At 42.6% G+C, this 26,344-nt stretch overlaps 1 protein-coding gene across 1 annotated transcript in view; it reads right to left on the bottom strand.

Annotated features, from left to right (window-relative positions):
- SMOC2 (SPARC related modular calcium binding 2) overlaps positions 1–26,344 on the bottom strand; it is a 640,791-nt gene that overhangs the window by 440,726 nt on the left and 173,721 nt on the right. The window contains exon 3 of the mRNA XM_077283220.1: positions 14,510–14,616. Within this exon, the coding sequence (XP_077139335.1) occupies positions 14,510–14,616 (107 nt within the window). The remainder of the gene's footprint in view (positions 1–14,509; positions 14,617–26,344) is intronic.

The following is a 26,344-nucleotide window of genomic DNA, read 5'->3' as shown; positions in this document are numbered from 1 at the left end:
GAGGGCATGCTCTAGTGTTTTTCCAGATTCTTGATTTAGGTATACGTGAATCTGGGAAATATTTTTAGTTGGAGTTGGCAGGAAGTGGAAAGGGCTTGGATAGGTGGTTAGAAGGCGAGGTTAGAGTTAAGGGTTACCCCGAGGCAGCGAGATTGTGGACTGGGGAGAGTGAGCAGCCATTGACCTTGATGGGTTAGGCTGATGGGGGGTTGAGTGAAATGGGGAAAGATAATGAATTCAGTTTTGTCCATGTTAAGTTTTAGAAATCTCAACAAAGAAGAAAAAGATTGGACTGAAGTAGGCCCACACAACCACATAGTATAGGAAAATATGAAAACGTTTATTAGAACACCACAACAAACAACATAAAACCATTTAAAAATGCACAAATGAGTACATAACACCCCAATTGAAATAAATATACAAAATAAAGAGTGTGTGTACAATACTCTGATATACTCAGCTGAACCAGCGCGTATGTACCAGCACAATAGTCAGGACCCAATGAAGTGAACCAAGCAATAATAAGAGAAGATCAGAACAATATACATAATGGGTCTCTATGCTCTGTGGCCAAAAAGAAAAAATAATGAGTAGGCAGAATAGCACTGCTAAGTATGCAAAGAGACGGCATCATACCGTATCTACTCAACCTGAAACAGGAGTAAGTTAGAGCCACAGGAATATGAGGCTATAGAGGTCACCTAGAGCCCACATGCCGGAGATGGTCAGCTGGAAATAAAGATGGGGTGTGAAAAACCGGCCCCACGCGTATCGGCGCCGCAGCGGCTTCGTCAGGGGAAGTGGGTTTGTGTGGTGAACCGCCCACGTTATATACTGAAACATAATTACCTAAAATGCCAGCCGCTGAGTCGCCTTGGAGAAGGGAGACATGAACCGTACTACAGACGCCGACCGGAAGTGAAGGAGAGCTGGGCGGAAGTAATAGAAATCTCCATGGAGACTCCGGTAGACCGATTGTCTCAAGTGTCGGCAGCATGTGTGAAAGGGCCGGTGAGTACCTGGATTTCTTCCTTCAGCCTATTGCCTCTTCCCTCCCCTCATATGTCCGGGACTTCTCACATTTTATCAAATTATGTGACCAGGTCGAACTCCCCGAGGACTTCCTATTGATAACATGCGATGTAGAGTCCTTGTATTCTAATATTGGCCATAAAGAGGGTACAGAGGCTGTAGCTTACTTCCTGGATAAGAACAGTTCCACGGATAGAGGACATGATTCTTTTTTACTTGATCTTTTGACATTTGTCCACCATAATTTTTTTCTCTTTGATAGTCTATTACCTGCAGCGATCAGGCGTGGCGATGGGCGCAAAGTGTGCACCAGACTATGCTAACACCTTTCTAGGCTGGTGGGAGGAGAAATTTGTCTATCCCCTACCCTCCTTCGCAGCCCACGTACACGCCTGGTTTCGATTTATAGACGATGTCTTCATTCTCTGGAGAGGTACAGAGGGGGAATGTATAGAATTCTTTAAGGCTTTAAATTCTAACCCCTATAACATCTTTCTTACCTATTCCATCTCTGACAGAGAAATCACCTTTCTGGATTTGAAGATCTTTCCTTATGAGAATCGCCTGGCGACAAATCTGTTTCGCAAACCTACGGCGACCAATGCGCTTCTGGAATTCTCCAGTTTTCATCCTTGGCACACCAAGGTGGGTGTACCTACAGGACAGTTTTGCGTGTAAGACGTAACTGTACCCGTGATTCTGATTTTTCAACCCAGGCTCGAGATTTGTCTTCCCGTTTTAAGCAAAGGGGTTACCCTCGACGTATTATTTCTACAGCCTATCAAAGAGCGAGAGGGCAGGACCAGAAGTCCCTTTTATCATCTGGAAGACAACGCCAGGAGACGCAGACTAGATTCATCACTGACTTCAACAACAGCTGGAAGCAGGTCAGTGATATTTTATGCAAGCATTGGCCAATTGTGCGAGCAAATCTTCAAACGATGGAAGTTACGAGTGACAGACCTTTTATGACAGCCAGACGGGCACCAAATTTGAGAGATATATTGACGAGGAGCCACTTTAAAAGATCTACGGTGAGACTAAATAGAGGTATTATCCTGAGGGGCTCGTTTCCATGCGGAGGATGTAATGTCTGTCCCCACATGGTTCCTACTCGTGACCTTTTTGTCCATCCTACAGTTCTGAGTAGACATCCCTTGAAAACATATATCAATTGCAGATCTAGGGATGTAATCTATGCCCTCATTTGCCCATGCAAAATGGTGTACGTGGGGCAAACCTCGCAGGAACTGAGGAAACGTACACAGAAACATATTTCTACGATACGCTTAGCAACCTCAGACCTTAAGAAGGGCAGAACACTTACCCCAGTGGCCGAGCACTTTTTAAATCAACATCGGGGTTCTTCCACTAACCTTATGATAGTGGGCCTACAAAAACTCGCCCCCACTGAGAGAGGAGGAGACAGTCGTAAGCTCCTCTTACAAATGGAGTCCCGATGGATTTTTGAGCTACAATCAGTGGCTCCCTCGGGCCTCAATGAGGAACTTCTCTTCACAGGGTTTTTGGGTAATTGAACCTCTATAGTAACACCTATTGCTTTACCTGTTTTGCACTAATGCCATATATCTTCTTTTTCATCAGCCTCTTCTGGCAGTCATTTCTGCCTACTCGGATCCACGTCTCTACTTGCTGGCTATCATTTGCTCTCCTGTACATGACCTTTGGATATTACAGTTTTCTGACTTTCTATAGCAATTTGGGGTTGGGTACTCTCCGACACCCACGGACTTCAATCTGGAAGCATGTGACTATTGGATACGTCCCTGTCGTGATTACCCTTTGGGTAGTATCTATGAAACAGGGATTGGAGACATCCTCTCATTCTGTGAATAATGGACTTGTGGACTTAGTCTCTATGGATACTATCATGTGCATTCTCTGGATATCCAAGGAGGAAACCAAGTACACCCCGCTATCAGCGGGATTTGTGCCCTTTTGGGAGTCCTACGCTTGAAAACAAAGAGGAAACACCATGATTATGTGTCCTATTTCGCAATGTATTAGATGTCTTTCATATTGTCTCTCATGTATCTGTATCTCTATTCATACATGGCCAAATTGGCTTGCAGGCATATGTATACTTGTTTATATTGCTGTACTAACTATATATATTTTACTCCTGTGCTCTCTAGGTTGCCTCATGTTCCTCCGTTTTCTTTGGAGTCCTCTTCAATACTTTTTTCGGTGTTATCTTTTGTGACGAATGCACTGCGTACCTTTATCCTTTCTACCCGGCCTGTCTTCTTTACTCAGCGCTTGTGCAACATGGCTCGCTACCAGAGCCGTGTGTGCGCATGCACTACTCCCTCTCCATGGAGATTTCTATGACTTCCGCCCAGCTCTCCTTCACTTCCGGTCGGCGTCTGTAGTGCGGTTCATGTCTCTCTTCTCCAAGGCGACTCAGCGGCTGGCATTTTAGGTAATTATGTTTTCAGTATATAACGTGGGCGGTTCACCACACAAACCCACTTCCCCTGACGAAGCCGCTGCGGCGCCGATACGCGTGGGGCCGGTTTTTCACACCCCATCTTTATTTCCAGCTGACCATCTCCGGCATGTGGGCTCTAGGTGACCTCTATAGCCTCATATTCCTGTGGCTCTAACTTACTCCTGTTTCAGGTTGAGTAGATACGGTATGATGCCGTCTCTTTGCATACTTTGCAGTGCTATTCTGCCTACTCATTATTTTTTTTTCTTTTTTTCTTTTTGGCCACAGAGCATAGAGACCCATTATGTATATTGTTCTGAACTTCTCTTATTATTGCTTGGTTCACTTCATTGGGTCCTGACTATTGTGCTGGTACATATGCGCTGGTTCAGCTGAGTATATCAGAGTATTGTACACACACTCTTTATTTTGTATATTTATTTCAATTGGGGTGTTATGTACTCATTTGTGCATTTTTAAATGGTTTTATGTTGTTTGTTGTGGTGTTCTAAAAAAACGTTTTCATATTTTCCTATACTATGTGGTTGTGCGGGCCTACTTCAGTCCAATCTTTTTATTCTTTGTTGTGGTCATATATATCATTGGACTTGGCACTGCACCCCTACTCATAACAAGTATACAGCTAGAGTGCACCCTTTTTTTCTGTAGTTTCAAGTTTTAGAAATCTAGCAGAGAAGAAAGATGAAATAGCGGACAGACATTGTGTGATTCTGGTTAGTAAGGAGGTGATATCGGGTCCAGATAAGTAGATCTGTGAGTCAAGTGCATAGAGATGATACTGAAAGCCGTGGGACTCTATGAGCTGTCCCAGGCCAAAGGTGTAGATGGAGAAGAACAGGGGTCCTATTACTGAATCTTGAGGAACACCGACAGATAGGGGGCGAGATGTAGAGGTAGTCTGTGAATGGGAGATGCTGAGTGTCTGGTCTGTTAGGTATAAAGAGATCCAAGACAGGGCCAAGTCTGTAATGCCAAGAGATGAGAGAATCTGTATTAAGAGGGAATGGTCCACTGTCAAAGGCAGAGGACAGGTGCAGGAGGAGGAGGAAAGAGTAGTGTTGCTCAGATTTGGAAGGTAGTATGTCATTGGTGACTTTAGTCAGGGCAGTTACAGTGGAATTATGCAGTCGAAAACCAGATTGTAACCGGTCAAAAAGGGAGCAGTATGAGAGATAGAAGCACAGTTCAAAATGGACGTGTTGTTCCATTATTTTTGAGGCACAGGGGAGAAGTGATATGAGGCGATACCTAGACAGAGGATGAGTCAAGTAAGGGCTTTTTGAGGATGGGTGTAATTGAGGCATGTTTGAAGCAAGAAAGACACCAGGTGTTAATGACAGACTGAAGAGATAGGTTAGGGTTGGGATGAAGATTGTTGTGAGCTTTGTGATGAGGTGGGACCTGATCAGGTCTATAGCAGAGGTGTGAGATGTGATCTGGAAATTTGAACTTCCATAATGACAGAGAAGGTGGTTTGGGAGGAGAAGGGCTGAGTAATTATGAGGAGGGGCGGTGGGGACTGTAGGCCAAAGCTTTGTATGATATTATTAATCTTCTGCTTGAAGAATGAGGCAAAGTGTTAAGCTGAGATGAGAGAGAGGGAATAGGTGCTGAAGGATGGAAGAGATAAATGAGAGTGGTTAATACTTGTTTAGAGTTGTGAGAAACAAGGGATATGAGAGATGAGAACTAGGTTTGTTTTGCTGCAGTGAAAATGGATCTGAAAGTAGTGAGGGACTGTCTGAATGTAATGAATGCTTCTTGGAGCGGGATCTTTTCCATCTCCGATCTGCAACCCTGGAAGCCTGCCTCAGTTCTTTAGTAAGGCTGGTGTGCCAAGGTTGCCTGTTGATTGTGCAAGCTTTGATATGTGTGAGGGGGTTGACCGATGTGAGAGCTGCAGCTAATACGGTGTTATACAAAGCGGCAGCAGCATCTGCATCATGTAAGGAACTTATCTCTGATATAAGAAGAAGGGATTTCACAGAGTGAGAATACTTTAAGTTGTTTGGGATTTCTGAGAGGGTGTGCAAGTTTGTGGAGTGGGAATTGTGCACCTGAAGAGGAGAGGGAAGAGAATGTGAGTAGGTTGTGGTCAGATAGAGGGAGAGGTGAATTAGAGAGGTCATATAGGTAACAGGGGCGGTTGAAGATGAAGTCCAATGTGTGACCCTCTAGGTGAGTGGCTGCAAAAGACCACTGAGCGAGGCCATAGGAGGAAATGAGAGATAGAAGCTTAGACACAGCTGAGTGGTTAGTGTCAATGGGGATGTTGAAGTCACCCATGATGATAGTGGGGATGGCGGAAAGGAAATTAAGTAGCCAGGTGGTGAAGTGGTCGAAAAAAGGTGGTGGCTGGCCCTGGGGAGTGGAAAATGACCATAAAATGCACCTCAAAAGAAGGGAGAGTAACGGAGGGTGGTAGTAGAATTTGTGTCTTACATTAAGTAACTGATATATGGTATTTTTAATCTAAAAAAACTAATTTTCATAGCTGGCTGACCTCATACATTAAATTTGATGACAAATAAAAACAAACAATATGCCCAATATACAGTAATAAATAACACTATGTAACACAATTTTTGTTCATGGCTTCCAATTGTAATATTTCAACTGCTTATGTTTAAAGATTATGGAAAACTACTACATTCAGCACAAACTTTGATTTTACAGGCCTGAAAAATGTAATATTTATTGTGACAAAAAAAGGAAATTATTATATTTTCGTTTATGCGGTCTGATAAAAAACAACACTTGCATGGTAAATAGACAAAGACAGTCATAAATTACTCAAAAAGGTTCAGAAATTAGTAGTTTTTCTAGATTTGCGAGTGTACTGCAAATCGCTTTCTCGAAGAAGCCCCCAAATGTAGTCCCCCATCATGTTTTCGTTATACTGTCCTTGGTAACGACGTTCAAAGTCCAAGATATCTTGATGAAAGTGCTCGCCTTGCTCCTCTGAGTAAGCTCCCATGTTCTCCTTGAACTTGTCAAGATGAGCGTCAAGGATATGGACTTTGAGAGACATTCTGCATCCCATTATGGCACAATTCTTTATGAGAGTCTGAACCAACTGCACATAGATTTCAGATAAATCCTACCGATACTGGAAGTTAACACCAATTGTATAAAAATAATAATCTTTATTGAAATATATGGTTAAAAAGTTAATGACAGAGATACAGAAACAAAATGACTGCTTATAAGTAGGGTTGAGCGAAACAGGTCGGCCATTTTCAGAAGTCGCCGACTTTTGGCAAAGTCGGGTTTCATGAAACCCGACCCGACCCCTGTGTGGGGTCGGCCATGAGGTCGGCGATCTTCTGAATCTAGTATCGGAATTCCGATACCGAGTTCCGATATGTTTGCGATATCGGAAATCGGTATCGGAATCCACATTTAAGTGTAAAATAAAGAATTAAAATAAAAAATATTGATATACTCACCTCTCTGATGCAGCCTGCACCTTACCGAGGGAACCGGCAGCCTTCTTTGCTTAAAATGCGCGCGTGAATGGCCTTAGATGACGTCACGGCTTTCTGATTGGTCGCGGCCGCCCATGTGACCGCCAGGCGACCAATCACAAGCCGTGACGTAATTCTCAGGTCCTAAATTCCTAATTCCTAAAAGAAGCAGGGTGCGTCCGAGGGTGAGTATATACCTAATAGGAATATACTCACCCTCGGCTTCTTTCCGGCAGCCTTCCTTCCTAAGAATGCGCGCATGAATGGCCTTAGATGATGTCACGGCTTTCTGATTGGTCGTGGCCGCCCATGTGACCGCCACGCGACCAATCACAAGCCGTGACGTAATTCTCAGGTCCTAAATTCCTAGAATTAGGAATTTAGGACCTGAGAATTACGTCACGGCTTGTGATTGGTCACGTGGCAGTCACATGGGCGGCTGCGACCAATCAGAAATCCGTGACGTCATCTAAGGCCATTCACGCACGCATTTTAAGCAAAGAAGGCTGCCGGTTCCCTCGGTAAGGTGCAGGCTGCGTCGGAGAGGTGAGTATATCAATATTTTTTATTTTAATTCTTTATTTTACACATTAATATGGATCCCAGGGCCTGAAGGAGAGTTTCCTCTCCTTCAGACCCTGGGAACCATAGTATCCCATTGCACTGTATTGGGTTTCGTGTTTCGGCTGACCCCGACCCCGACTTTTTTATAGGATCGGCCGATTTCACTCGACCCGACTTTTGAGAAAGTCGGGTTTCGTGAAACCCGACCCGATCCTATAAAAATAAAAGTCGCTCAACCCTACTTATAAGCAAGTCAGATATAGCATACTAAATTTCTATTAGATGAACAGAAAAATGAATAACAAGTGGCCACAAAGACCTACATAAGAAAAGCTCAATAATTTCCAAATATTGTGATGCATAGGGGTATAGCAAGTAATCAATCCCTGAAAATATGTGTTCAGTATATAGATATTGGGCTGGTGTATATTAGGTATATGTGCTTCATAATGCACAACTTAGGTTGCTCTGGCTAAGTTTAAGGTCATACATATCTCATGATTATGGTGTACATGCTTAAAAAGTGCATCAGAGTGCTAAGCATCTCTAGGAACTCCTTCAAGATTGTTGGAAGACCATTCCCAGTGACTACCTCTTGAAGCTCATCAAGAGAATGCCAAGAGTGTGCAAAGCAGTCATCAAAGCAAAAGGTGGCTACTTTGAAGAACCTAGAATATAAGACATAATTTCAGTTGTTTCACACTTTTTTGTTAAGTATATAATTCCACATGTGTTAATTCATAGTTTTGATGCCTTCAGTGTGAATGTACAATTTTAATAGTCATGAAAATACAGAAAAATCTTTATATGAGAAGGTGTGTCCAAACTTTTGGTCTGTACTGTAGGTCTTTGTGACCACTTGTACTGTTTGTTATTCATTTTTCTGTTCATCTAATAGGATTTAGTATGCTATACCTGACTTGCTTATAAGCAGTAATTTTGTTTCTGTATCTCTGTCATTAATAGTGTTGAGCATTCCGATACAGCAAGTATCGGGTATCGACCGATACTTGCGGTATCGGAATTCCGATACCGAGTTCCGATACTTTTGTGGTATCGGAAATCGGAATCGGAGTTCCCAGTGTATGGTTCCCAGGGTCTGGAGGAGAGGAGACTCTCCTTCAGGCCCTGGGATCCATATTCATGTAAAAAATAAAGAATTAAAAAAAAAAATATGGATATACTCACCCGTCCGGGGGCCCCTGGACCTTACCGATTGTAACCGGCAGCCTCCGTTCCTAAGAATGAGCAGTTTAAGACCTTCGATGACGTCGCGGCTTGTGATTGGTCGCGTGCCGCTCATGTGACCGCTCACGCGACCAATCACAGGCCGCGACGTCATCGCAGGCCCTAAACTCCTGAGGAGTTTAGGGCCTGCGATGACGTCGCGGCCTGTGATTGGTCGCATGAGCGGTCAGATGAGCGGCACGCGACCAATCACAAGCCGCGACGTCATCGAAGGTCTTAAACTGCTCATTCTTAGGAACGGAGGCTGCCGGTTACAATCGGTAAGGTCCAGGGGCCCCCGGACGGGTGAGTATATCCATATTTTTTATTTTAATTCTTTATTTTTTACAAGAATATGGATCCCAGGGCCTGAAGGAGAGTTTCCTCTCCTTCAGACCCTGGGAACCATCCAGGATACCTTCCGATACTTGAGTCCCATTGACTTGTATTGGTATCGGGTATCGGGTATCGGTATCGGCGATATCCGATATTTTTCGGGTATCGGCCGATACTATCCGATACCGATACTTTCAAGTATTGGAAGGTATCGCTCAACACTAGTCATTAACTTTTTAACCATATATTTCAATAAAGATTATTATTTTTATACAATTTGGCATTAACTTCAGTATCTGTAGGATTTATCTGTTATTTGAGAAGTGCTATAGCTTAGGCCTATTTTTTCTTGATTTTGCACATAGTTTTCAGCCTTGTGATTACCCAAGAAGTCATGAGTCACTGCAACAAAACTGTTCCAAGCCACTTTCTCCATCCTGTTCAGCAGCTTGGCGAACTCGACACATGCTATAATCACAGGTCACATGCGGTCAGACACAGATACCAGCCTTAATAATAATAATAATAATAATAATTTTATTTATATAGCGCCAACATATTCCGCAGCGCTTTACAACTTATAGAGGGGACTTATACAGACAATAGACATTACAGCATAACAGAAATCACAGTTCAAAACAGATACCAGTAGGAATGAGGGCCCTGCTCGCAAGCTTACAATCTATGAGGAAAAGGGGAGACACGAGAGGTGGATGGTAACAATTGCTTTAGTTATTTGGACCAGCCATAGTGTAAGGCTCGGGTGTTCATGTAAAGCTGCATGAACCAGTTAACTGCCTAAGTATGTAACCAGTTAACTGCCTAAGTATGTAACAGTACAGACACAGAGGCTATTAACTGCATAAAGTGTATGAGAACATGATGGAGGAACGTGATTATGTTGTTGTATTTTTATTAATAGGCCACACAGGGATAATTAGGTTAATGCGTTGAGGCGGTAGGCCAATCTGAACAAATGAGTTTTTAGGGCACGCTTAAAACTGTGGGGATTGGGGATTAATTGTATTAACCTAGGTAGTGCATTCCAAAGAATCGGCGCCGCACGTGTAAAGTCTTGGAGACGGGAGTGGGAGGTTCTGATTATTGAGGATGCTAACCTGAGGTCATTAGCAGAGCGGAGGGCATGGGTAGGTTGGTAGACTGAGACCAGAGAGGAGATGTAGGGTGGTGCTGAGCCATGGAGTGCTTTGTGGATTGTGGATTAGCCTTGACCTTTGCCTTGGACAACTTTGGAAAGAGATCTTGGAGGTACTTGAAAGCTGCTGACTCCTTGTCAAGAGCCTGTGACAAATTGCTTCATGAGGCTTAACTTGATGTGCAGTGGTAGCATCAGCACCTTCAGAGGTTGCATCATCAGATGCCAATTGATGCTGCTCTTCCCCACACAGAACTCGGTCCGCTGTGGCCAGTCCTTTCTGTGATTATGTGTCTTAGTGTCACGGCTGTCCCAGAGGCAAAGAAAACAAGGAAATTTGGAGAAACCGCCTTGAAGGCCCATCAGGAATGACACCATTTTGAAGTCTCCGATGACCTCCCATCCATAGTCATCATACTTCAAGGCACTCAGCAACATCTTGACACTGGTGTAATCCTCCTTGAGATACACAGAGTGGGCAATAGGGAGAGACATGTAGTTGTTTCCGTTGTGAAGCAGCATGGCTTTGAGGCTCTGGGATGAACTGTCTATGAATAGGCGCCATTCACTTGGGTTACAGGTGATACCTACAGCCTCAAAAAGACGGCCACATTGTTGCAGAAGCACAACCTGTCTTCCCGACTAAAGAAGTTGGAAAATGTTTGGTGACACTTTCTCTGATCTGTGTTTTGCACGCTTTCATCCAGCAAGTTCCACTAATTGAGCCTGGATGTCAAAAGCTCAGCATTGGACCTGACAAGAAGAAGGTCTCTGATCAGATCGTTGATATCTTCCTGGTTAGGAAAGTATGGCCTTTTCTCCTCAACTGCACCTGTGAAAATGAAATCTTGATCTCCAATATCTTCCTCGCTGTCTGACTTGCAGCTTTTTCTTGAAGATGGCTGATCCCTTTTCGGGGGAGTTGGAACAGGCATCTTGGGGCAGTGTGGTACTGGGGCAATGGAAGATGGAATGTCTGGATAAATGATTTGAGGCGCATTCTTGCCTGTGTGACGTTTGGCAGGATCCACCATGCAGAAGTAGCAGGAGCTAGAGTGGTCGGTCGGTTGCCGCCAAATTCACGGGATAGCAAACTTCATGGCTCTCTTTTCTCCCCGGTACCAATCTGTAACATAGCAGATTTAATTAATTATATAAATTTAAAAGGAGGAAATTTTACACATTACTTAATACATATGTTACTATAGCGCATTGATGAATGTGAACATTTTGTCAATTGCAACTCTTTAAACTGTACTAGATCTAAATCAGTGAAATTCTACAAAATAAATCACTGCCATCTAAATGAGCAGCAATTGTTCAACTTACCTTCAAGAGTTTTCTTGCAGTATTCGCATGTAAAATGAGGTGCCCAGGACTTGTCTTGATCCTCGACAGGCATGCCGAAATATGCCTTGTAGGCCTCGCACATCATACAACATGCTTTCACGAAATACATTCCCGCTTTATAAATTGTTCACACACATAGCAAAATGCATCTGCTGGGCGCAAACAACCTCTTGATGCCATCTAAAACAAATAATTGCTCTTTAACTACGAATCGTTATTCTCTTACTCAGCAATAACATAAATCGTAAAGTTGGTTGAAGTCACCTGTGCTTTTATACTTATATGACTACTATTGAACAGTCCAAAAACATTCAAGAAAGTTCTATAAATTTCTAGAAACTTCTAGATAGTTCTGAAAAATTGTAGAAACTTCTGCACAATTCTAGCAGTTTAACAATATTCTAGAAGACTACTCAGTATTGAACACAAATCGTGAATTTTCCCAAAAACAGACAAATTTAAAAATGTCATTGTCCTGATCACAGAAGCAAAGTTTTTGTGGAACAACAACTATTTTCTATTTGTTTTAAGCATAACGGGTTAGGAAAACACACTTTGTACCCAGGAACAAAAAATAAATAAAAATTTGTTACATAGTGTAATTTAACCTTATTGAAATACAATTACACGTTAACAAAACACAATACAGTTGTGAAAAGGGACAGCAAAACACGCCTTAGTCCCAAAAAGAACAACAAATCTAGTGATATGGAAGGCAAATCAGCTAAATAGCTGGAAACGATCTAACAAATGTACAGTCGGTGACATAGAAGTAAGATGAACTTACTTTGCTGGTATGTGTTTTCTTTTTAATTCTGCAGGCATTTTTCGATTCACAATGCCTGTACATGTGTGTCTAACTCTCCATTCGATGTTGTGAATGAGATTATATTTGCCTTTGGCTTTTTGTGCATACAAATGCACATGTTCAGAATTGTATGAGAATCTCACATATGAATGTGTCCACCCATAACAATTTTGAATTATGTTCAGTTCTGTGTTATCCAGTAAAAAAACAGTACATGTTAACATGTACATTTTTTTTTTACCCAGCAACCTATGTCTGATGAACGGCATCAGTCAGCTGTGCACATTTTCTTTTTTCTCGTTTATTTAAGATGCCGCTCAATACATCTCAAGATATGTCATCTTAACAGAAAAGTTGGGGAAGGTAAATCAAGGCTAACCTAATCCTACACTGTTTGACAAGAAGGCTCAAATTCCTAGGAGGTAGTTGAAAAATGCTTTACATTAGAGGAAAAAATCCTTCTGTTCTCCTCATTTAGCAATTATAATTATTTTACAATCTCTCTTTCTCTCCTGCTCCCACACACACATGCATCAAATGTGTTATAAAAAAGTTCTCCTTCTTCTCCGCACCCGTGCTGCGATTCTCTCATCTGAGAGATCACACTAAGATGAGACTCGTGTCATTAGCATAGCCTCTCACATGAAAGAATATACAGCCGTGTGAGCGTACCCTAAAAGTAATAAAACAAATATAAAACTGCATACATATAGTATCATGCTAACGAACAGAACAAAGTAGTCACTTTATTCATTTTGCACATGAAAAGTGTTGAATTTACAATGTCAAAAAACTACAGTACAATGTGTGTTCTATTTTCATTTTTCCCCATAAAGAGTTAATAAAAGTTAGGTATTAGGTTGTATGTATGAGTCGTGTGCGACTATTAACCAGAGACAGAAAATACAATACAATTTGAAAAATGTACAACTCCTTTGCCATTAAGCATGTCGCAGGAAATCATTACATTCAATGTTGCAACGTGTCACTACGATTTCAGTGTCGCAGGAAACATGTCGCCAGGTAGCGCAAGCCTAAGTTATATTCAACTACTGGAGCCTTCGTAGATTCACGCACGCTGCTCCATGAATTGTGTAAACACAAGAAGGGAGACGTAACTTTTCCACCAGGATCGCTGTGGACTGTGATTGGCTGCAGCAATGAAGTGACAAGTTCAACAGCTCGTCATTGGATGACAGATGCAAGTCATACGTGAAACCCCTAAACGTACAACCCCTAAAATGTCCAAATTGGACTTGATCCTTAGGGGTTAACCTGAAGTAATATTAAAACAAGAAAAACTTATCTTTGAGAAATGAGTTGTGTTGGAGACGAATATGCAGACCTGCCCATTTCTTACAAAACATTTACCCATTTCTCAAAAAAATGTGATATAGGGAGCTTTACAGTATGAATACGTGGGTTTCTCAGATATTTTTTAACATATGAGCATTTTCTTGTGAAAGCTTTTATGGCAAGTTCCTATTACAAAATAAACACAGTAGGAGGGCAGGCTAATCTCACTTGGCACATTCTAAAATTTTTACTCCAGCATGTAGGCTAAGGCTAAATTATCACAATTTAGAAAAAAAACATTAAAGTGTAAAAGTAAGATTTACTTTTCTGAAAAATGTTGCATGGAAATCTGCAACAGCCCCAGGAGCCATTAACCTTATCCAATTTGATGCTGATTGCTAAAACACTTATTTTCCCCATCAAAACAGTGGGGAATATCCAGTTTTAGTTTTGTGAGCATTTTCCCTCACTTCATAATATCAAAAGAAAGCAATGAAGCCAAAACAAATGAATACTGGTCTCTAGTCAAGAGCATATCTGTAGCAAAATGTGCTGAAAAACGTTTGCATCTAGGGAATGTATTCCAGCCTCAGAGGCATTTAGTCTAGCTATTAAATGCTCAGATTGCTAAAACATTTACTCCCTCCACCAAGACTGTGATTACAAATAATTCTAAGTGCCTGCAGAAGTGATTTGTGACGTATTTATTCTGAATCATGGCAAGACTCAACTCTTCTATTGTAGACTAATTATAAAAGAGCGCACATGCAATTGAAAAATAAATCAAAATGACCAACCTCACTGTATGTGCCATCATCATTGCACTCTGGGATAAACACTTGCTTAAATTCTTTGCGGGCTTGCTCTTGAGTGTATTTCCTCTCTGCAACACATCTGGAAACATCTTAAAATAAATAATAGGAAAGTTAGCCTTATTATGCAATACAAAAATCCTCATCTCTATAGATTTACCATCTTAAGTCATCAAACTTAGCCGCACGATTATCCTATACGCATAACTATATAACTACAGTATAAATGATTTTTCTATACATCACGTCAAAATAATGGAAGGAAATAAAGTACAAAAAGCCCATCCAGTCTCATACAACGATACTCTGAGCAAATGAGAGGAAAAGATTCTGATGGTCCACCCTCCAGCTATATGGATAATAAAGTTTTATATAAAAAGGTTCCATCATAAAGTTTTTTTCATTCTACAAAAAGCCCACACTATATTATCTCTAAGGTCTCTGAAACCTGGGCCCTCTAGATGGTCCTTTGGTTCTCTGGAAGTCCAGCATCATCCTGAGGCCTGCAGAATTTCACATTGTGCAGACGCGTTATATAGAATTGAAGATTGACAAACGTAATTGTATAGTTACATATAGATTCATTTTAGAGAAGCCATTCATTGATTTACTCTAATGATATGAGTACTAGACATTGCTAAAAAATGTATCGGTCTTAGGCTAAGTGCACACGTCGCAGAATTGCCGCGGAAATTTCCACGGCAATTCTGCAACTCCTGCCGCCGGTATATCGCATGCGGAATTGGCATACGTATTCCTGCTAAAAACTAGCGTTTTGCAAGCGTAATTAGCTTACAGAATGCTAGCTGATTGACAAGTTCATTTATTCTGTAAACTTCAGACAACTCTAAATTTCCAAGCAATACATTTTGCATTTTTTTTTCTGAAAAGGAGAAATGGTCAAAATATAAAAAAAAATAAACGTGCTTTCAGACCTCTAATAATGCAAAGAAAACAAGTTCATAATCATTTGAAACAACAATACTAATGTTTTAACTCAGGCCAGGTTCATATTGCGTTAGTGCAGCCCATGGACTGCGCAATGCAAGTGCATTTTAAAGATCGTGTCACGCGATCGCGCTAGCACAGATGCTCCATCTGTGCTAGTGGTGACGGACCACGAAACGCTGCAGACCGCGTCCGAGGGTCCATCACAGACATGCGTTAGCTATGTGCTACATAATGGCAGTCAATGGGTGCGCTAACGCATCCGTTGCATAGCATTAGTGCCGCTATGTAATGGATGCTGTCAGCACATTGCCATTAACGCAATGTGAACCTAGCCTCAGGAAGAGTTCAGAAATCAATATTTTGAGGAATAACCATGATTTTTATTCACAGCTTTCTTGCGTCTTGGCATGCTTTCCACCAGTCTTTCACACTGCTTCTGGCACAAAAATGTAGGTAGTTCTTCTTTGTTTGATGTCTTGTGACTATCCATCATCCTCTTGATTACATTCCAGAGGTTTTCAATAAGGTTCGGGTCTGGAGATTGGGCTGCTCATGACAGGGTTCCGATGTGGTGGTCTCTTAATTTTTGCCAGAGCTGTATATTCAGTAAATGCACTTAATACTTGGTCAGGGCTCCTTTTCCATCAATTACTGCATCAATGCAGCATGGCATGGAAGTGATCAGCTTGTGGCACTGCTGAGGTGTTATGGAAGCCCAGGTTGCTTTGATAGCAGTCTTCAGCTCGTCTGCATTGTTGGGTCTGGTGTATCTCATCTTCCTCTTGACAATACCTCATAGAATCTCTATGGGATTAAGGTCACGTGAGTTTTCTGGACAATCAAGCACAGTGATACTGTTGTTTTTAAACCAGGTATTGGTACTTTTTGCAGAGTGGACAGGTGCCAAGTTTTGCTGGGGAATGAAATTTCCATCTCCAAAAAGCTTGTCGGCAGAGGGAAGGATGAAGTGCTCTAAAATTTCCTGGTAGAAGGCTACACTGAGTTTGGTCTTGATAAAACACAGTGGCCCTAAACCAGCAGATGACATGGCTCCCCAAACCATCATTGATTGTAGAAAAGTCACACTAGACTTCAAGCAGCTTGGATTGTGTACCTCTCCACTCTTCCTCCAGACTCTGGGATCTTGATTTCCAAATGGAATGCAAAATTTATTTTCATCTGAAAACAACACTTTGAACCACTGAGCAACAGTCCAGTTCTTTTTCTCTTTGGCGCAGGTAAGACACATCTGTTTTTGTCTATTGGTCATGAGTGGCTTGATACAAGGATGTAACACATGTAGCCCATGTCCTGGATACGTCTGTGTGTTGTGGCTCTTGAAGCAATGACTCCAGCAGCAGTCCACTCCTTGTGAATCTCACCCAAATTTTTAAATGGCCTTTTCTTAACAATCCTTTCAGGGCTGCGGTTATCCCAGTTGCTTGTGCACCTTTTTCTACCACACTTTTTTCTTCCACTCAACCTTCAATTAATATGCTTGGATACAGCACTCGGTGAACAGCCAGCTTCTTTAGCAATGACCTTTTGTGGCTAACCCTCCTTTTGGAGTGTGTCAATGACTGCCTTCTGGACATCTGTCAAGTCAGCAGTCTTCCCCATGATTGTGGAGCCTACTGAAACAGACTAAGGGACCTTTTTAAATGCTTAGGATGCCTTTGCAGGTGTTTTTTGTTAAAGATTCTAGTTATGAGAGAGTATATTCATTACTTTTCGCTATTCGCACGGATAGTACGGTATTCAGGTTACTCATTACATTGTGAGTATTTGTGTACTTGCCTCGCTATATTTGGATGTTCCGCTGTGTAGTTTTGGTGCCTCCTTTGCAGCCACTAAACATGCTGGGCTTCTTAACCAATCACAGTATTGCTGCAGACATCTTGGTTGTGGCATTACTGTGATTGGCTGGCTGCCCTGCATCATAGGGTCTAATTAAGCCGCCATTTTGCGCATCTTGCATCCGGAGCCTGCATTCTACAAGCATAGGGAGAGGCTTTAGGACTCTTGATAACACAAGAGCCCTTTTTAGGGCTACCTGCAGTGTACACTAGGTCAGTGTAGAGTAAGGAGAGATAGATACTCAATCAGAAACAGTTTAAAAGGAGCTGATCACTAGCTCAATAATACCACCAAAAATAGCTCTTTTCAGAACTGAAGACACACAACAAGTCAGATCTCCCTTGATTGTGTATTAGGTAGGGAGAGGTTAAAGTGGTCTTCCAGTATCCATCCTAAAGCAGCTCTTGTTAGAGGCAAAGCAATATTTTTCCAGCACACAGAGTACTAGCATTTAGTGCTGCCTTTTTTTAACGCACCGGTCTACTTTCCCTGCTGTTTTTGTGGTCACAGCCTGCCTTCTGCTGTCCACATTAGTCCACTTAAAAAGGCATTTAGTGCCCTACACAAATCAGTAGTCCAAATATTTCCTACTGCCTGTTACCAAGCACGCACTAAGCGTGTTTTCCGTTCCGCTGGGTCAATCATCACTGATAGGCGCACACGCCTCTCCAAGGAAAATGCAGACAGACTTACTCTGATTAAATTCAACAAGGACAGGACCTCTCCACAGTTTGCAATCCCTCCAGATGACAGAAAGCCAACCTAAATTCACCAAAAATGCTGATTCATGCTACTGCTGTTAACATCAACCTCTTCCCATAAAAACCTGTTTCCTTCCTTCGACAACGATGACTCAGCCCACAGGGCTAATTTTTACAAACCCTATGCACACTGTGCTGTGGACAAACCAGGACAGTATTCCTACTCCAGCCTAAATACTATTTGTGATTGGAGGCCCTTGGGATGGTGGCTTCCTATGTCAACCATGACTCAGCCCATAGGGCTAATTTCTAAAAACCCTCAGCACATTTTGCAGTGGTCAAAATGTAGAGTGGTCCTACCAAACTAATATTTGTCATTGGAGGCCATTGTGACAGGTTGACCCATAGTGTTACTGAGATAGGGGATACATATTCAATAGAAATGTACATTGACTGTGGATGACCGAGTGATGGCCCTTTGAAAACCTGAATTGAGGCCAACTACTACAGTTTGTCAAGGGAGGCCCTTATCATGGTATCTTCTTGCATCTATGACACAGCCCCCAGGAGTAATTTTTTTAAGTACGATGCACATTCTGCACTCGACCAAGTAGTTCAGTATCAAGAAGTCTTCTCTTCCGGTATATTCTGGGGAATATTGTTAATACTCCAACCCATCTTGGAGGGGGGAACCATATATCCTTTGTCCATTGACTTGCCCAAGAGATATAACTTAGTTCGTCATCCAGTTGACTAGAGCAGATTTATTTTTCCGGTTCACAGAGTTCACCCAAGCCTCAGGATCGCAGGCCGCATTCAGTGCTACCTTCTAATACTCCATGTCTCTTGCCCTTTTTCCATGTAGTCTCTGCCCTTAAATGAGTTAAATAATAGAGTGAGGGATGTATAATATGAATAAGTGAGGGCACTCTCAAATGTACACAAGAAGGCCCTTCAAAAGTTCTAGAGGAGGGCACTTCCAAACGTATGTTACAGGGCCATATGAAGGCTCTCACTAAACTCAGGTTTCCTGCCTACTGCAGGCCCTTTGAACATTTGAATTTAGGGCCGCAGAATCTGCTATGGAATATGTATTCCGCTATCTGAGTGTCAATGAGGGAGGGACCGCCCAAATGTCTAAGTAAGAGCCGTCCCTCCAAAACATACGTTACAGGGCCTCCTCCGAGCCCTCACCAAACTCAGGTTTCCTGCCTACTGCAGAACCTCTGAACATTTGAATTTAGAGCCGCAGAATCACATGGAGGTGGAGGAAGTGGAGAAAGGGGACGAGGAGGAGGGTGAAGCCCAATGCTACAGTGGCCATATTGTAAACGACTAAGGAATATGTACTCCACTATGTGAGTGTCAATGAGGGAGGAACTGCCCAAATGTTTAAGTAACAGCAGTCCCTCCAAAACACATGTTACAGAGCCACCTGAGGCCTCTCAGGTCAAAGATCAATATACCTACTGGTACATTGTAGCTGGCCTTGTAAAGTGCTGGGAAATAGCTAACTAAAAATGATGTATGACAGAGGGACCTACAAAATGTATAAGTCAGGGCCCTCCCAATTGTAAAAGGCGAAAAGAAAACACAACAGTACGTGTGAACAAATGCTAAAAGGGATATTTTTGGTTTCTCTGAATTATTTAGCCTTATATACAAGTGATTATGCAGGAAAAACTGTTTCTTAACCTTTTTGGTGTGTTAAATGCAATTTAGGTTAGGTTTGGTAGTTGTTCTTGTGTATCTGTAAAAGTGGTATAATACTGCGACAAACTTATTCCTCGAAACCATATGTGAGTCAGAAATGCATGCAGGCATATTCTACAGGCTCTTCCCATTCTGTTTCTTCACTTTCCCATCCACTTCAGCCTTTTCCTCATGCCCCAGACCCCTTTGTAGGGTCTAGCAGAAAGTTACTCGCATTTCCCGTTAACGCATTGTACTCGCTATTTGGAACGAATACGCGATTTTTACAAAGTACTCACTAAGAGTATAGCGATTACGAATATTACGGTACTCACTCATCACTAAATTATTCAAATTTACTGAGATAATAACTTTTGGGTTTTCATTGGCTGTAAGCCATAATCGTCAACATTACCAGAAATAAACACTTGAAATAGATCATTTTGTTTGTAATGACTCTACATAATATATGAGATTCACTTTTTGTATTGAAGAACTGAAATAAATTAACTTTTTGATCATATTCGCTGCCCGTCCACTGACATCACATTATTGCGCCTGCGTGGACGCGCGGCCCGAGATCCCGCCCCGCAGTCTATTCTGATTTGCAGCGTCATAGGAATCTGACGATATCTGACGATTCCTATGATGCTGCACAGTAGGAAAGAGGCAGAGGGAGATGAGGGAGAGCCGCAGATAAGTACTGTGCATGCCCAAGATTCCCAGCCCTGCAGTGTGAATAAATCAGAAGAGACTGCGGGGCAGGATCTCAGGGCGCGCATCCACACAGGCGCAATAAGAAAGACATCATGTGATGTCAGTGGACGGGCAGCGCTAACTGTGGATTTATCTGTGTAGTAGATTTGCCAAGCACTTGTAGGATTTTGTTACAATTGATACTTAGTCACACTCCGGATATATGCTTTTTATATGGTCTCTCCTTGTGCTCCTCTATAGTATGTCTGAATAGACAGATTTACTTCAAGTAGTTATTTTTAGGACAATAGATTTTTCCATAAACAAATATTAGGTGAAACATAAATGTCCTTCATAATGTTTGCAAGTAGTATATAATGATTATTTGAGTAGCCAACTATTTTTCCCAAATCGAGTTATTTAATATTTGCATGCACATGTTTTCCGCTGACCTTCAAGAGTTACTAGTCACTGGTGTAGAAGCACTATTTTATTGTTGAGTGTATTTTAATATATGTAAATAAAGGTGTTTTTTTTTAATTAAAAAGTAAAAGACACTTCTTGATTTCATTTGGTTTAATGCCCAAATGGTCAGTATGTTTACATATTTGATGGAGTGTTGCCCACCCTATGTGTAGGAGAATGGGCTGGGGTTATATGTTTACCTAGTGGCCTAGACATGTTGATAAATAGTAATATTGGTTAATCCACCGGTTGGCATTAATGAGACATGTTTAAAGAGAACCTGTCAATTGCCTTGCGCTGGCGAATACTCCTGAGGACAGAGAATGGACTTCAATCCAATATTGCGGCCAGCATGCAGCCAGCGGATAAGGAAAGGGTGAATCAAACACCCGAAAACCCCGCCCATATGACCCAAAACTGGTCCCGCCAAATTCAGGTGACAGGTTCCCTTTAAGACAAGTTGCACTGCTTCCATAGGGTTCTAGAGTTCAGTACAAATCCAAACAAGAGTCCAGTACAAATCCAATATAGACATGGTAATAATTAATAAATACTTCTTAACCCACAGGAATTCAAGATACATGTGTCTCCGACAAATTGCATTACTCCCTCAGGTACCAGGATTCTTGTAGGCAAAAGTCCCATATTCATCTCACTGGGTGCTGAATTATTAGGCAAGTTAGTATCTTGAGCATATAAGCATATAATGAGCATATAATAATCTTTATGCATATTTTTAATCATCAGGTTGCAAATGCTTGAATTTTTGAATCAAAGAACCATCAAAAGTTTTGTTGCAAATAGTTAACAGAGTCACAAAAAATGTATTGATAAAAAAGACATTATAACAGCCAAAGATTTGAGAAGAATCACATTATCCTCCAGTGCTATCATAATCCAAAACTGGAACCTCACTGGAGTGCAGAGAAGAACAAGGTGTCAGTATAAGGCTCAGACACATGGCTAAGGTAAGAAAGGCTGAAACCCAACCACGAGTGAACAAGACAGAAAAGTTCAAACTTCAGGATTGGGGCAAGAAATATCTGAAGACAAATTTTTCAAGAGTTGTAGGGACTAATGAGATAAGGAGAGATTTTTGACAGACCAGATGGATGGGCCCATGGTTGGGCACAGACCTCCACTTCGACTCCAGCAAAGTGGAGATGAGGTACTGCTATGGGTAGATGGCTAAAATATATTGCCCCCAGTCCTCAAGATGCCAACCCAGGGGAACTGTGGGCCCATTTTACAGTGTGAGCACTACTGTGGATCCATCATGCGCATAGGTGAACTGTGGGCCCACCTTACTGTGGATAGGGAAGTTGTGAGGGCATTATATTTTGTAGAAGGGAGCTGAGGAACCATCATACTGTGCATAGGGGAGCTGTGAGCTCATCATACTGTATATAGGTGAGCTGTGGACCCATCATACTGTGTATATAGGAGCTGTGAGTCCATCATATTGTGTATAGGGTAGTTGTGGGCCCATTATACTGTGTATAGTGGATCTGTGGGGGCAATATACTGTGTATAGGGGAACTGTTAGACCATTATACTGTGTATAGGGGAGCTGTACATGGAGGGCTCGAAGAACTTTATTACTGTAGATGGAGGGACTCAGGGGGCATAATTCAATGTAAGTTGGGTACTTAAGAAGCATTACTGTGATAGGGTCACTCAGTGTATTGTGACCTTCAAAGGTGCATATAGGGGGCATTATTACTTTCTAGGGTAAAAATGTGGCCACTATTTTCTAGGACACTTACAAAGGGTTTTATAGATATTTTCTAGGGTGCAATTTTACCATACAGAGGGCACAAAAGAGATATTTTACTTTGTAAGGGGCACTGTTGTGAATTCCGTTCTTGGGCTCCCTCTGGTGGTTTCGAGTGGAACTTAGCAGCTGCCTTCACTAATCGGTTCCCTGGCCTTGTTATTTAACTGGGCTTTAGTCTGTAGTCAATGCCAGCTGTCAATGTTTTCCTGTTGGATTCAGTCCTCTCCTCGAAGTACTCTGTTGGCCAGTCCATTTCAGCTTAAGATAAGTTCTGCTAGTTCTTGGGTTATCCCTGTTTTTGACCTTCTGTTCAGGTTTAAGTTATGTCTCTTTTGTCCAGCTTGTCATTATGAAATATTCAGGCTAGTTGGAAGCTTTGGGGTGCAGATTTGCCCCTCCACACCGTGAGTCGGTGTGGAGGTTATTTTTGTAAACTCTGCGTGGATTTTAGTTTTTATACTGACCGCACAGTATCCTTTTCTATCTCTGTCTATTTAGATAGTGTTGGCCTCCTTTGCTGAAATCTATTTTCATTTCTGAGTTTGCCATTTCCCTCTCCACTCACCGTTAATATTTGTGGGGGGCAATCTTTCCTTTTGGGGGTTTCTCTGAGGCGAGATAGTTTTCCGTTTCCATCTTCAGGGGTAGTTAGTTCTTAGGCTGTGTCGAGGCGTCTAGGCAGAGATAGGAACGTCCCACGGCTATTTCTAGTGTTGGTGTTAGGAGTAGGGATTGCGGTCAGTATAGCTACCACCTCCTCAGAGCTTGTACATTTTACCCACCAGGTCATTTCTGTGCTGCTCCGTAATCACCAGGTCATAACTGTGATTGTTGTCGGTGGAGCTGCCACCTCCTCGGAGCTTGTCCATGATTGGTTTTACCCACCAGGTCATCTCAGTGCTACTCCGTAACCACCAGGTCATAACAGTACAGCTGGCCCATAATGTGTTAAATGCATCTCAAAAGAGGGAAAAGAAAGTTCTGAGTCATTGTTTTTTTTTCCTTGTTGCCTGTTTTGTCCTTTTTTTTCACCTTGATCTTTCTATGGTTCAGGAGCTTGGTGCTGATATGGAGGTTCAGGGTCTGTCTGCGCGTGTTGATCATCTCGCTGCAAGGGTACAGAGTATCCAAGATTGTGTTATTCAAACTCCTGTTTCTGAGCCTAGAATTCCTATCCCTGATTTGTTTTCTGGAGATAGATCTAAGTTTTTGAACTTTAAAAATAATTGCAGATTGTTTTTTGCCCTGAGACCCCGTTCCTCTGGTGACCCCATTCAGCAGGTGAAGATTGTTATTTCTCTGCTGCGCGGAGACCCGCAGGACTGGGCATTCTCGCTTGAGCCAGGGAATCCTGCATTGCTCAATGTAGATTCATTTTTTCAAGCGCTTGGACTGCTTTATGACGAACCTAATTCTGTGGATCAGGCAGAAAAAATCTTGCTGGCTCTTGATCAGGGTCAGGAAGCAGTAGAAATATATTGTCAGAAATTTAGAAAGTGGTCTGTGCTTACAAAATGGAATGAGGATGCCCTAGCAGCTATTTTCAGAAAGGGTCTTTCTGAAACCCTTAAAGATGTTATGGTGGGGTTCCCCACGCCTGCTGGTTTGAATGAATCAATGTCTCTGGCCATTCAGATTGATCGACGCCTACGTGAACGTAAGGTGGTGCACCATATGGCGGTGTTCTCTGGGCAGAGTTCTGAGCCTATGCAATGTGTTAGGATTTTGACGAGAGCAGAACGGCAGGAGTTCAGACGTCAGAATGGGCTGTGTTTTTACTGTGGTGACTAGGGTTGAGCGAAACGGGTCGGCAATTTTCAGAAGTCGCCGACTTTTGGCAAAGTCGGGTTTCATGAAACCCGACCCGACCCCTGTGTGGGGTCGGCCATGAAGTCGGCGATCTTCTGAATCTGGAATCGGAATTCCAATACCGATTCCCGATATGTTTAAGATATCGGGAATTGGTATCGGAATTCAGATTTAAGTGTAAAATAAAGAATTAAAATAAAAAATATCGCTATACTTACCCTCTGACGGGCCCTGGTACTAACCGGGAACCTTCCTTCCTTAGAATCAGCCTTCCAGGACCTTGCGGTGATGTCGCGGTGACGTCGCGGTGACGTCGCGGCTTGTGATTGGTCGCGCGGCCGCCCATGTGACCGCTCGCGCGACCAATCACAGGCCGCGACGTCACCGTGACGTCACCGAAGGTCCTGGAAGGGCTGATTCTTAGGAAGGAAGGCTGCCGGAACGAAGCCGAGGGTGAGTATATTCCTATTAGGTATATACTCACCCTCGGACACGCCCTGCTTCTTTCCGGCAGCCTTCCTTCCTAAGAATCAGCCCTTCCAGGACCTTCGGTGACATCACGGTGACGTCGCGGCTTGTGATTGGTCGCGCGAGCGGTCACATGGGCGGCCGCGTGACCAATCACAAGCCGCGACGTCACCGCAAGGTCCTGGAAGGCTGATTCTAAGGAAGGAAGGTTCCCGGTTAGTACCAGGGCCCGTCAGAGGGTAAGTATAGCGATATTTTTTATTTTAATTCTTTATTTTACACTTAAATATGGATCTCAGGGCCTGAAGGAGAGTTTCCGCTCCTTCAGACCCTGGGAACCATTGGAAACCCAATGCACTGCATTGGGTTTTGAGTTTCGGCCGACCCCGACCCCGACTTTTTTACGGCCGATTTCACTCGACCCAACTTTTGAAAAAGTCAGGTTTCGTGAAACCCGACCCGATCCTATAAAAGTAAAGATCGCTCAACCCTAGTGGTGACGCTACTCATGCTATCTCTGACTGCCCGAAGCATACTAAGAGGGTTGCTAGGTCGGTTACCATCAGTACTGTACAGCCTAAATTTCTCTTGTCTATTACCCTGATTTGCTCATTGTCGTCCTTTTCTGTAATGGCATTTGTGGATTCTGGCGCTGCCCTGAACTTAATGGACCTAGAATTTGCCAAGCGCTGTGGTTTTTTCTTGGAGCCCTTGCAGAGCCCTATTCCCTTGAGGGGGATTGATGCTACGCCATTGGCCAAGAATAAACCTCAGTACTGGACACAATTAACCATGAACATGGCTCCAGCACATCAGGAAAATATTCGCTTTTTGGTGTTGCATAATTTGCATGATGTGGTTGTGCTGGGGTTTCCATGGTTACAGGTACATAATCCAGTGCTGGATTGGAAATCTATGTCTGTGACTAGTTGGGGTTGTCAGGGGATACATAGTGACATTCCTCTGATGTCAATTTCCTCGTCCCCTTCTTCTGAAGTTCCTGAGTTTTTGTCGGATTTCCAGGATATATTTGAGGAGCCCAAATCCAGTCCCCTGCCTCCTCATAGGGACTGTGATTGCGCTATTAATTTGATTCCTGGCTGTAAGTTCCCTAAGGGCCGACTTTTCAATCTGTCTGTGCCAGAGCATGCCGCTATGCGGAGTTATGTAAAGGAGTCCTTGGAGAAGGGGCATATTCGCCCGTCTTTGTCACCGTTGGGAGCGGGGTTCTTTTTTGTTGCCAAGAAGGATGGCTTCTTGAGGCCCTGTATAGATTATCGCCTTCTCAATAAGATCACTGTCAAATTCCAGTACCCTTTGCCTTTGCTCTCTGATTTGTTTGCTCAGATTAAAGGGGCTAGCTGGTTTACCAAGATTGACCTTCGAGGGGCGTATAATCTTGTC

This window comes from Ranitomeya variabilis, chromosome 2, assembly GCF_051348905.1.
Source record: "Ranitomeya variabilis isolate aRanVar5 chromosome 2, aRanVar5.hap1, whole genome shotgun sequence".
NCBI classification, from domain to species: Eukaryota; Metazoa; Chordata; class Amphibia; order Anura; family Dendrobatidae; genus Ranitomeya; species Ranitomeya variabilis.
The sequence above is the reverse complement of the archived record's forward strand: the minus strand, read 5'-3'. Positions and strand labels throughout refer to the sequence as shown.